This window comes from Bos indicus, chromosome 19, assembly GCF_029378745.1.
Source record: "Bos indicus isolate NIAB-ARS_2022 breed Sahiwal x Tharparkar chromosome 19, NIAB-ARS_B.indTharparkar_mat_pri_1.0, whole genome shotgun sequence".
In the NCBI taxonomy this organism is placed as follows: Eukaryota; Metazoa; Chordata; class Mammalia; order Artiodactyla; family Bovidae; genus Bos; species Bos indicus.
Window position 1 is genome coordinate 19,515,396 of NC_091778.1, and position 11,996 is coordinate 19,527,391.

The following is an 11,996-nucleotide window of genomic DNA, read 5'->3' on the forward strand; positions in this document are numbered from 1 at the left end:
TACTAATTTGTAAGTTTCTTATATACCAAGAATAGTAATCTTTAGCTTGTGTTTTCTAACAGATAATTTGCTCCCAGCTCTTTGTGTGTGTGTGTGTGTGTGTGTGTGTGTGTGTGTGGTGTTTTTTGGTGTTCAGAGGTTTTGTATGTGTGCGTGTATGATTTCTTTTGTTGAAAACCCCATCTCCTGCTCAGGACAACTCTGTTTACACCAAGCAGTTAACTAAATTTTCCACAACACCATTTGTGGCCATTTTTCTTAATGTTGGTTTTAATTTTGCCTTTCTTATATATTTCTATGAATATTAGTCTATTTTAGGACACCTTTATGATGAGCTTTTGTACTGTAAATGGTTGGTTGGTTGTCATTCTAAAATAAGAAACATCTCTGTCTTCTCCACTAAGTCTTGGGAAGTTCAACATTTAAATACTTAATGGGCTTTTTTTTATTTTAGGAAAGAACACATAAGAGATGAGAGTAAAAAGGATGGTGGTTGTCCTTCCAGCGTGGCTATGAAGATGGGTCACTCTGGGGTCATCACATCCTGTACCTGGTTCTCAGAATTGCAGATAATGAAAATGCATGTAGCCACTGCACCCTGAGCTCTGCTGATATGGTGGCTTCCAGCCACATGTGGGGACTTAAATGTATTGAAATTAGATAATTCAGTTTTCCATTTACACTGGACACATTTTCTTTTCTTTTTGTTTTTTTAATGATTTTATTTATGGTTATGCAGGCTCTTCATGCTGCGTGGGCTTTTCTCTAGCTGTGGCAAGCAGGGGCTGCTCTCCATTGGGGGCCTTGGGCTTCTCACCGTGGTGGCTCCTCTTGTCGCGGAGCACGGGCTCTGGCGCCTACGGACCTCAGTACTACGGCTCCCGGGCTCGAGAGCCCCGGCCCAGTGGCTGTGATGCGTGGGCTCAGCTGCTCTGCCACGTGCGGTCTTCTCAGACCAGGGGTGGAACTCGCATCCCCTGCTTTGGCAGGGGGGCGATTCTTTACCACTGAGCCGCCAGGAATGCCCTCAGGCATATTTTTGACTAGTTTTCCACGCTTCCATCTGGTAAGAGAGGCCTGGGAGCCAGGAGTCCTCAGCCACAGTGCTGGCTCTGCCATCAAAAGCTCTGGGGCCTCTAGCGAGTGCCTGCCCCTTCCTCAGTTGTGTCTGACTCTGCCCACCAGGCTCTTCTGTCCATGGGATTTCCCAGGCAAGATTACTGGAGTGGGTTGCCATTTCCTTCTCCTGGACACATTTTCAAGTGCTCAGCCAGCCCCGTGGTTTCCTGAACAGCACAGATAACAAAACTTATCCACCCATCAAATAAGGTTCTGCTAGACACTTGACCTAGATCCAGTTAGATCTGGGGAAACTGATTCGTGCGTCAGAACAGAAGACAAATGGTCACACTCTCTTGTAGGAAAGCCTGCATAGAGAAAAATATGTTACCTATTAACTGTGTTAGGCTAAATATTTTTCAAATGGCTTATGTAATGTATAAACAACATTCTTTGAGAGATTTGAAGGAATAGCGTAATCTCAGATTGTCATAAAATGGCCTGATGAACAAAGAATCCCAGCTTCCAGCTTTTCTGCTACTTAGAGGTTAAGGCGATTATCACACCTTGAGCAGATTTGTTACAGAGGTTCAGGCAGTACAGGGAAGGAAAGGCAGCAAGGGCTGTTTTTAGAATTTGGTGTTGCCCAGCTAAGGTGCTGCCTAACTTCTGCTGCCCTCAGCTGTAGATGGCCAGACTTGGAGCACTGCAAGATGGGCCATAGGTGAGACTACGGGCACAGTGCAGGATGTTTAGGGTTACTGTGACCGAGTGTCATAGCTTATAGTTCAGTCACTTAGTCGTGTCCGACTCTCTGCGACCCCATGAATCGCAGCACACCAGGCCTCCCTGTCCATCACCAGCTCCTGGAGTTCACTCAAACTCAAGTCCATCGAGTTGGTGATGCCATCCAGCCATCTCATCCTCTGTCATCCCCTTCTCCTCCTGCCCCCAATCCCTCCCAGCATCAGAGACTTTTCCAGTGAGTCAGCTCTTCGCATGAAGTGGCCAAAGTACTGGAGTTTCAGGTTTAGCATCAGTCCTTCCAAAGAACACCCAGGACTGATCTCCTTTACAATGGACTGGTTGGATCTCCTTGCAGTCCAGGGGACACTCAAGAGTCTTCAACACCACAGTTCAAACGTCAATTCTTGGGCGCTCAGCTTTCTTCACAGTCCAACTCTCACATCCATACGTGACTACTGGAAAAACCATAGCCTTGACTAGACGGACCTTTGTTGGCAAAGTAATGTCTCTGCTTTTCAATATGCTATCTAGGTTGCTCATAACTTTCCTTCCAAGGAGTAAGCATCTTTTAATTTCATGGGTGCAATCACCATCTGCAGTGATTTTGGAGCCCCCCCAAAATAGTCTGACACTGTTTATCCATCTATTTCCCATGAAGTGATGGGACCAGATGCCATGATCTTCGTTTTCTGAATGTTGAGCTTTAGGCCAACTTTTTCACTCTCCTCTTGTGCTTTCATCAAGAGGCTTTTTAGTTCCTTGTCACTTTCTGCCATAAGGGTGGTGTCATCTGCATATCTGAGGTTATTGATATTTCTCCCAGCAATCTTGATGCCAGCTTGTGCTTCTTCCAGCCCAGCGTTTCTCATGATGTACTCTGCATATAAGTTAAACAGGGTGACAATATACAGCCTTGATGTACTCCTTTTCCTATTTGGAACCAGTCTGTTCCATGTCCAGTAAACTGTTGCTTCTTGAACTGCACATAGGTTTCTCAAGAGGCAGGTCAGGTGGTCTGGTATTCCCATCTCTTTCAGAATTTTCCACAGTTTATTGTGATCCACACATTCAAAGGCTTTGGCATAGTCAAGAAAGCAGAAATAGATGTTTTTCTGGAACTCTCTTGCTTTTTCGATGATCCAGCAGATGTTGGCAATTTGATCTCTGGTTCCTCTCCCTTTTCTAAAACCAGCTTGAACATCTGGAAGTTCATGGTTCATGTATTGCTGAAGCCTGGCTTGGAGAATTTTGAGCATTACTAGTGTGTGAGATGAGTGCAATTTGTACGGTAGTTTGAGCATTCTTTGGGATTGGAATGAAAGCTGACCTTTTCCAGTCCTGTGGCCACTGCCAAGTTTTCCAAATTTGCTGGCATATTGAGTGCAGCACTTACACAGCATCATCTTTCAGGATTTGAAAATAGCTCAACTGGAATTCCATCACCTCCAGTAGCTTTGTTCGTAGTGAGACTTTCTAAGGCCCACTTGACTTCACATTCCAGGATGTCTGGCTCTAGGTGAGTGATCACACCATTGTGATTATCTGGGTCACGAAGATCTTTTTTTGTACAGTTCTGTGTATTCTTGCCACCTCTTCTTAATATCTTCTGCTTCTGTTAGGTCCATACCATTTCTGTCCTTTATCGAGCCCATCTTTGCATGAAATGTTCCCTTGGTATCTCTAATTTTCTTGAAAGAGATCTCTAGTCTTTGCCATTCTGTTGTTTTCCTCTATTTCTTTGCATTGATTGTTGAGGAAGGCTTTCTTATCTCTCCTTGCTATTCTTTGGAACTGTGCATTCAGATGCTTATATCTTTCCTTTTCTTTGCTTTTCACTTCTCTTTCACAGCTATTTGTAAGGCCTCCCCAGACAGCCATTTTGGTTTTTTGCATTTCTTTTCCATGGGGATGGTCTTGATCCCTGTCTCCTGTTCAATGTCACGAACCTCCGTCCATAATTCATCAGGCACTCTATCAGATCTAGTCCCTTAAATCTGTTTCTCACTTCTACTGTATAATCATAAGGGATTTGATTTAGGTCATACCTGAATGGTTTAGTGGTTTTCCCTACTTTCTTCAATTTAAGTCTGAATTTGGCAGTAAAGAGTTCATGATCTGAGCCACAGTCAGCTCCTGGTCTTGTTTTTGTTGACTGTATAGAGCTTCTCCATCTTTGGCTGCAAAGAATATAATCAATCTGATTTTGGTGTTGACCATCTGGTGATGTCCATGTGTAGAGTCTTATCTTGTGTTGTTGGAAGAGGGTGTTTGCTCTGACCAGTGCGTTCTCTTGGCAAAACTCTATTAGCCTTTGCCCTGCTTCATTCTGTATTCCAAGGCCAAATTTGCCTGTTACTCCAGGTGTTTCTTGACTTACTACTTTTGCATTCCAGTCCCCTATAATGAAAAGGACAGCTTTTTTTGGTGTTAGTTCTAAAATGTCTTGTAGGTCTTCATAGAACCGTTCAGCTTCTTCAGCATTACTGGTTGGGGTCTATCAGGGTTTATGAAATGTTAAGAGTTTTGATCAATCTGGCTTGGTTTCTAATGGGTTAATGCTAAGACCTGGTTAGCTCAGGGTGAGAGTTACTGGGCTCCTGAGTTGTCTCATCCATTTGTGGGAGAGTTGTAGCCTGATTCCAGCCCAAGTTCTAGAGAAACCTGTTTATAGAGAAAAGAGTAAAATGGGATTAAAGCTAATATTGCATAAAAAGTTTTTAAGCTCTTACGCACTATTTTATGCACTATTAGGTAGACGCGGGTAATGGACTATTGTAACAGGTTTTGGCCACCTCATGCGAAGAGTTGACTCATTGGAAAAGACTGATGCTGGGGGGGATTGGGGGCAGGAGGAGAAGGGGACGACAGAGGATGAGATGGCTGGATGGCATCACCGACTCGATGGACGTGAGTCTCAGTGAACTCCGGGAGTTGGCGATGGACAGGGAGGCCTGGCGTGCTGCGATTCATGGGGTTGCAAAGAGTTGGACATGACTGAGCGACTGAACTGAACAGGTTTTGACTTCCAGTAAACTGTGGAAAATTCTGAAAGAGATGGGAATACCGGGCCACCTGACCTGCCTCTTGAGAAACCTATGTGCAGTTCAAGAAGCAACAGTTTACTGGACATGGAACAACAGACTGGTTCCAAATAGGAAAAGGAGTACGTCAAGGCTGTATATTGTCACCCTGTTTACTTAACTTATATGCAGAGTACATCATGAGAAACGCTGGGCTGTAAGAAGCACAAGCTGGCATCAAGATTGCTGGGAGAAATAACAATAATCTCAGATATGCAGATGACACCGCCCTTATGGCAGAAAGTGACGAGGAACTAAAAAGCCTCTTGATGAAAGTGCAAGAGGAGAGTGAAAAAGTTGGCCTAAAGCTCAACATTCAGAAAACGAAGATCATGGCATCTGGTCCCATCACTTCATGGGAAATAGATGGGGAAACAGTGTCAGACTTTATTTTTGGGGGCTCCAAAATCACTGCAGATGGTGATGGCACCTGTGAAATTAAAAGATGCTTACTCCCTGGAAGGAAAGTTCTGACCAACTTAGTATATTCAAAAGCAGAGACATTACTTTGCCAACAAAGGTCCGTCTAGTCAAGGCTGTGGTTTTTCCATTAGTCATGTATGGATGTGAGAATTGGACTGTGAAGAAAGCTGAGAGCCCAAGAATTGATGTTTGAACTGTGGTGTTGGAGAAGACTTGAGAGTTCCTTGGACTGCAAGGAGATCCCACCAGTCCATTCTAAAGGAGATCAGTCCTGAGTGTTCTTTGGAAGGACTGATGCTAAACCTGAAACTCCAGTACTTTGGCCACCTCATGGGAAGAGCTGACTCATTGGAAAAGTCTCTGATGCTGGGAGGGATTGGGGGCAGGAGGAGAAGGGGCCGACAGAGGATGAGATGGCTGGAAGACATCACCGACTCGATGGTCATGAGTTTGAGTGAACTCCGGGAGTTGGTGATGGACAGGGAGGCCTGGCCTGCTGCAATTCATGGGGTCGCAGAGTCGGACACGACTGAGCGACTGAACTGAACTGAATAGGTTTTGAAAGAAAGCATGTCCATTGTGATTGGGTAGGGGTAGCACGCAGGCGTTCAAGACCCAGCTAGTCGTCTAGCCCTGGGACCTGCATCGCCAGTGGCTACAAAAATTAGATTTCGGGACGGTTGGGTAAACCGGGCTTTCGGAGGCGGGCACTCCCCGCCCCTTACTCCGCCCCGTCCGTTGCCCCGCCCCTGGCTCCCCCTTGACCCCCGCGCCCCGCCCCCCGGCCGAGAGCACCCCAGGCTGATTGGCTCTCAACGGCGTATCCTCGGGCCGGCAGCCAGGCCGGCGCGTCACGTGGCCGAGCGGCGACCTGGGCGCCGAGCCGCGGGCAGACAGGGATGGACCCTCCGACCGCCGGGGCCCAGTCGCTGGGGGCCGCCGAGCAGCCGCGGGGTCTGCAGCTGCCGAGCGGACGGGAGGCGCCCCCGAGTCCGGGGGTGAGCGCGGCGCGGGGCCTGGGCGCGTCCACCACCTGCGGTCGGGGGCGGGAAGTTGCGGGGGCTCGCGGGGCGTGGGCCACGGAACCGGGGAAGCGCTCCCGGCCCGCTTCGGGCAGCCCGGCCGTTTGGGCGCGCGCCCGAGCTGGAAACAGCCGGGCCGCGAAACTGTGGGGCGGGGCAACCTCGAGGACGTGGGTGGGCGCGCCGGGCTGGGAGTGCTGGCTGTTGGCTCCAGGGCACCTTTGCGTCCTTGCTAAATGGGAGGTGATGCTGCTGACCGAGAGCTGGGGCTGCTGCTGGGGGGCCTGGGCTGGGGCCAGGTGAGGGCGACGAGGAGAGCGACTTTCCCTGAAGGATCTGTGTCCCATGGTGGGGATGCTCAGCTAAGCCAGAGCACCGGATGATGGCTCCTGCGCGCTCTCCTTTTCACTGAAACCAAAAGGCCGCGTTTGACGCAGGCTTTCTAGAAACTTGTTTTCTTTTGCGCGCCAGACGGCTCCCGGTTTCTCAAAGACTGCTATTACAGTCATGTCCTGCCCTTGTTCAGTAATCCCTTTTAGACGGGGAGCTCCTTGAGGGTAGGAACGCTCTATTTAGTGCTGTAAACCCGCTGCGTAGCGTAGTGCCTGGCACTTGACACACGCATATTTATTGAGTGGAAGAGGAATGCTTGTCTAAGCATCAGAGACATCCTAACCAAAATAAGATAGGAAAAATGTAGTGGTAGGCTTATAAAGAAAATTACTTTAGCGGGCAGGTAGGATGAGACTGATTTTGTCAGGCCACAGCAGGAAGGTTCCTGCACTTCCTCTCCAAGATGAGAGGATAGTGGTCGTGGCAGAGGCGTGGAGATGAGGATGTGCAGGGCAAATGGTTGGGAGCTTGGAGAGAGAACTGTGCTGCACAAGTTGACGGAGCCTGAAGGGGCAATGTGGATGCCATGGCGAATTTTGTACTCTAGCAGCGGAGGCCTATTGAGGTTTCTGGGCAGAGTGGTGATTTCCAGTGTGAGGCCGCGGCAGATGGGTGAGTGTGGGCCCCTGGTATTCCAGTGGCTAAGACTCTGTGTTCCTAATTCAGGGGACCCTGGTGGGGGCTCCCATATGCTGTAACTAATACCTGGTGCAGCCAAATTAAAAAAAAGAAAAAGTGGGTGAGTGGGAAGGCAGGTAGGGAGCTCTTGCAATAGAAGAGGTGAGAAGTCCCACTACTGGTCAGCAGGAGTGACTGGAAGTTGTCACCGACTACTGGAGATGGAATTAGCTCATTAAATCCAGGTAGGACTAGGTCGTGAGCTAACTGGGGTAGGTGCCAAGCGCAGTTTAAATGTAGGGGCAAAGAAGGTGGGTTTCAGCTCAATAAATGTTGTATTCCTGCTGTGTGCTAGGTGTCTTCATTGGTGTTATCTCATTATAAACCTCCTGCTGGGTTAGAACAATTGTTCCCAATTTCCAGAGACGGAAACCCAGGCATGGTGGCTGAAGTGGTATGTCCCAGGTATACTCTGAGTGATAGGGATTGAAGTAAGGTCTTCTCATGCAGGCTGTGAACATTTCTTGCCTCACTTAGAAAGACATCTTCACAGGTGATAGGATTTCAGGAACTCTCTCTCTTTTTTTGTTTTTGGCCATACTGCCCAGATACGGGATCTTAGTTCCCCGACCAGGGATTGAACCCATGCCCCCTGCATTGGAAGCGTGGAGTCTTAGCCACTGGCTTGCCAGGGAAGTCCCAGGATTTCAGAACTTTTGAGTGATGGGAGCAGAGAAACCTAGCGATGGCTATGAAGGAAGATGATTTCCTGGCAACAGCTGCCGATTTCCCTTGAGCAGCTAAAGCTCTTTTGTCCTCATCTGTTGGTCAGTAGATGAAATTTGATAAAAAAGCTATTAGCTAGATAAAAAGTTAAGGTAAAAATGAACACGGAGGTATCCACTGCGGGGAAACAGCAGCCGGCCCCAGGGCTGAGGGAACAAAGGGGTGAGATTGGAATGACTAAAATGTCCAAGCTCAGAGGAGAATTTCAGGGAGCTGAAATTCCAGCCTCTGGGGACGGGGTACTGTCCTGGCTAGTTTGGAGTCTCTGAGCTTGGAGGAGGAGTCCTAAGGGCCTAGACCGATCAAGAGAGGGCCTGGTGAGGGACTTCCTTGGTGGTCCAGTGGCTAAGACTCCACGCTTCAGTGCAGGCAGCCTGGGTTCGATCCCTGGTCAGGGAACTAGATCCCACTGCCAAAATTAAAGATCTTGAGTCCTGCAGCTTAAGAGGTGGTGCAGCCAAATAAATATTAAAAAATTTTTAAAAAAGGTAGGGCCCAGTGAGGAGACCGGCTCTGTATGTGCTGGCAGCCTGTACACTGGGTTCAGTAGGCACTCTGTGAAAGCAGGTGATCCTGCCGGCAGGGTTGATGCCTGCAGGAATGGGAAGCAGCAAGTCCCAACCTAACAGGGCACAGTAGAAATGTGGGTCCCAGGGTCCCGCCCCAGCCTCGCAAAGGAGGGTCTGAAAGGGTGGATCTGGGGCTAAAATGCTGGCCATTCCCGAGATATCCAAGTCCTGGGTCCTTGTTTCTTCTTCCCGCAGACTGCTTTTGCCCCAGCTGACCACTCCAGTCAGGAGAAAGCGACTGAGAACGCCACAGATCGATTAGGCAAGTAGGCGACAGAGGCTGGGGGGGCTCTTGGGAGAGACCAAGGAAGTCTGTACTGTGAAAGGTTATCATTGTCAGAAGCCCTTTCTCTCCGTGTCATTTAAACCACCTGAAAATACACACTGTGCCCGATTTGCTCATGTGAGTGAAAAGACCTGGTAATGAATGGCCTCGTTTAAGACAGAACATCTTATTGAAAATAAATTATCAACCCTACTTCTAAAACTGCGAACAGAACAACAGTTTTTAAATAAGTGCTCTGGTGGCTAAGGGGCTCCGCACGCTTGTTACTGTTGCCCTCTTGGTAAGTTTGCCGAACATCTTCCTAGCCGAACACGATCAGGTTGTTTTAAGATGTTCTTCCTTTTGTCGATTTCTTAGCCAACGGAGCACAGAGCATCCCTCACGATAGCCCTGCCCATGGTGAGGGCACCCATTGTGAAGAGGAAGGCTTTGCTGAAGATGACGAGGATTCTGATGGGGAACCGAGTCCCTGGGAGCTGTCAGAAGGAATGTCTGGCTGTCTACCCAAGGAACAGGCTGGTGATCTTTTTCACGAGGACTGGGACCTAGAGTTGAAAGCAGATCAGGGGAATCCATATGGTAGGTGCGGGGTTTCTGGGGTCCTAGGCCAGGCTCTTGTGCAGTCAGAAAGAATCTGCCTGCCAGTGCAGGAAACGCAAGAGATGCGGGTTTGATCCCTGGGATGGGAAGATCCCCTGGAATAGGAGATGGCAGCCCACTCCAGTGTTCTTGCCAGGAAAGTCCCATGGAGAGAGGATCCTGGCAGGCTACATATAGTCCATGGGGTCACACAGGCCAGGCTCCTGAGACCCTCCTACCAGATTAACCCGTAACAGTTTGGAAGAGGGAGCCACGTCTATTAGCTTTGCCTGATAGCTCTTGCAGGTCTGAAATTTCTGTGACGGCTCCTCTTTCATATTGGAGGTGGGGGTTGGTGGGGGGAAGTGCCAGTTTTACATTTTATTTTATAACAGTGTGGGTCTGTTTGAATGTTGAAACAACCTTACTCTCTCCAAATATCTTTGTATGGATGGAGCAGCCGCAGACAGAAGTGCTCTCAGTTGCTTTCTCTGCACTGCTAAAAACCTGTGTCAGAGAAGCGGGACTGTGGGTGGCCTCAGAATGAAGGTGCTCTGGATTCTCCAGCAACAGAAGACTGTGCATGCGTGTGTGCCCGCCTGTGCATATGTTTAAGCAAAGACGTGCAAGTGTCTGTCCCCTAGGTATTTTTGGGTCTGTCTTATCACACTCCCTCCTTCCTTTTAATCTGTCTTTTAAAACTGCTTGCAGATGCTGACGACATCCAAGGTTGCCTTTCTCAAGAGGTCAGACCCTGGGTGTGCTGTGCCCCGCAAGGAGACATGATCTATGACCCCAGTTGGCACCACCCGCCTCCACTGATACCCCATTATTCCAAGATGGTCTTTGAAACAGGACAGTTTGATGATGCAGAAGACTGAGGGTGTCGCTTTTGCCTGGTGGGTGGGTAGATGGGCCGCTCAGGTCACGGTCTCCTTTCTTTGAGGTGTGAGAGGTCACATCTAGGGAAACATTCCCAGTGATCCCCCAGTCGGGCAAACGGACTGGTGTTAAATAAGGTCCTGAGTGCCCTGGCTCTGTTGTTGTTGTTTTTATAAGCTCCTCCTTGGAACGTGTGTTGATGTCTGTGTTGGGGGAGGAACCGTGTTCTTTAGAAATACAAGAAGAAAAAAGTCAGTGTGCTTTTGCCTACTTCCTCCCCCTTTTTCATTAGATAATTCTGAGCAAAGCTTCCTCTCCTTCATTTAAAGCCCTTCAGTCCATTTTCAGGATTGATGTATTTTGAGATGAAAGATTAAACGACTCTGTGAAAGAAAACAATATTTTAGTTTGGCCTCTGTGGATCTGGTCCCCCTGACCAGAAACTGAGACGCTGGTGACTTCACGGCTGACTTCTATTCCTCTTGTGGAAAATGGACCATTTACTTAGTTAACAAGGACTTTGTGCAGGCTGGAAAATGAAATGGCAAATTAATTAAAGCAGCAATTGTATAACCCTCAATTGGCCTGAAAGGATTTTACACTCTGTTTTCCATTTAATCTTCTAATCCTTACAATTACTTACATAAGTCACTTAAAAATTTTTTTTTAACCTCGTTTTAGAGAAGAGGAAAATAAGGCTCAAAATGTTTTGACCTCTCCCAGATCACATGGCTGGGAGACAGCAGAACTGTGACTTGATCCCACACACGACTCTGAAGTCTTCCCGTGGTTGCCCTCGTGTGTGCGTGCACGTGCGTGTGTGAGTTGGAGGAGGGACCTGGGGGCCACACCTCTGCAGGTTTGTGATGCCCCAGACCGAGTCAGTCACACTTGCCCCCTTTGGCAGGCTGAGGAATTGCGTCTTACCTCCCTACCCCCTTAATGAAACTGAATCAAGAAAAAGTTTCAGACTTGAAACCTGAGTCCACTTCGCAGCAGGTAAATGAACAATGGACCGTTTAAGCAATTTTTTGGAGGCCCCATAAAAAGTGCTGGGCTCCCCAGGTGGTGCTAGTGGTAAAGAACCTGCCTGCCGATGTAGGTTAGATGAAAGAGAAGTGGGTGTGATTCCTGGGTTGGGAAGATCCCCTGGAGGAGGGCATGGCAGCCCACTCCAGTATTCTTGCCTGGAATCCCATGGACAGAAGAGCCTGGCAGGCTACAGTCCATGGGGTCACAAAGTCGGACACGACTGGGCAACGAAGGACGCGTGCATAAAATGTGTGAATAAGGCAGCACCATATGAGGGAGGGCAGTGGCTTTGGCTGTGGGGAGCCCTTATGGCCACGGCTGTCCTAGGGAGAAAAAACAGTCCCTTCCGCTGTCCTTCCTGGAGAGACAGTGGTAGACCACAGCCGCACACCACTCGCTGTACTCTTCTCAGCGTCATGAATATGTCTGATGTTAAAAAAGGACCTTGAGAAATGAGCCAAGAAACACTGAGGGCTGGGGGACCATGGCAGAATTGCCAAAAAGAAAACTGGTGGTATGG

At 48.5% G+C, this 11,996-nt stretch overlaps 1 protein-coding gene across 2 annotated transcripts; it reads left to right on the plus strand.

The window, feature by feature from the left end:
* Positions 1–6,149: 6,149 nt before the first annotated feature.
* Positions 6,150–10,699, plus strand: COPRS (coordinator of PRMT5 and differentiation stimulator). 2 transcript variants are annotated; one of them, XM_019980365.2, is made up of 4 exons: positions 6,150–6,307; positions 8,893–8,959; positions 9,341–9,562; positions 10,274–10,699. In XM_019980365.2, the coding sequence occupies exons 1-4, from the start codon at positions 6,209–6,211 to the stop codon at positions 10,441–10,443; spliced, it is 558 nt and encodes a 185-aa protein (XP_019835924.2). In that variant the 5' UTR covers positions 6,150–6,208; the 3' UTR covers positions 10,444–10,699. The 2 variants fall into 2 exon arrangements, with proteins under 2 accessions (XP_019835924.2, XP_070628810.1); XM_070772709.1 differs by lacking the exon at positions 6,150–6,307 and adding an exon at positions 6,525–6,630.
* Positions 10,700–11,996: the final 1,297 nt, after the last annotated feature.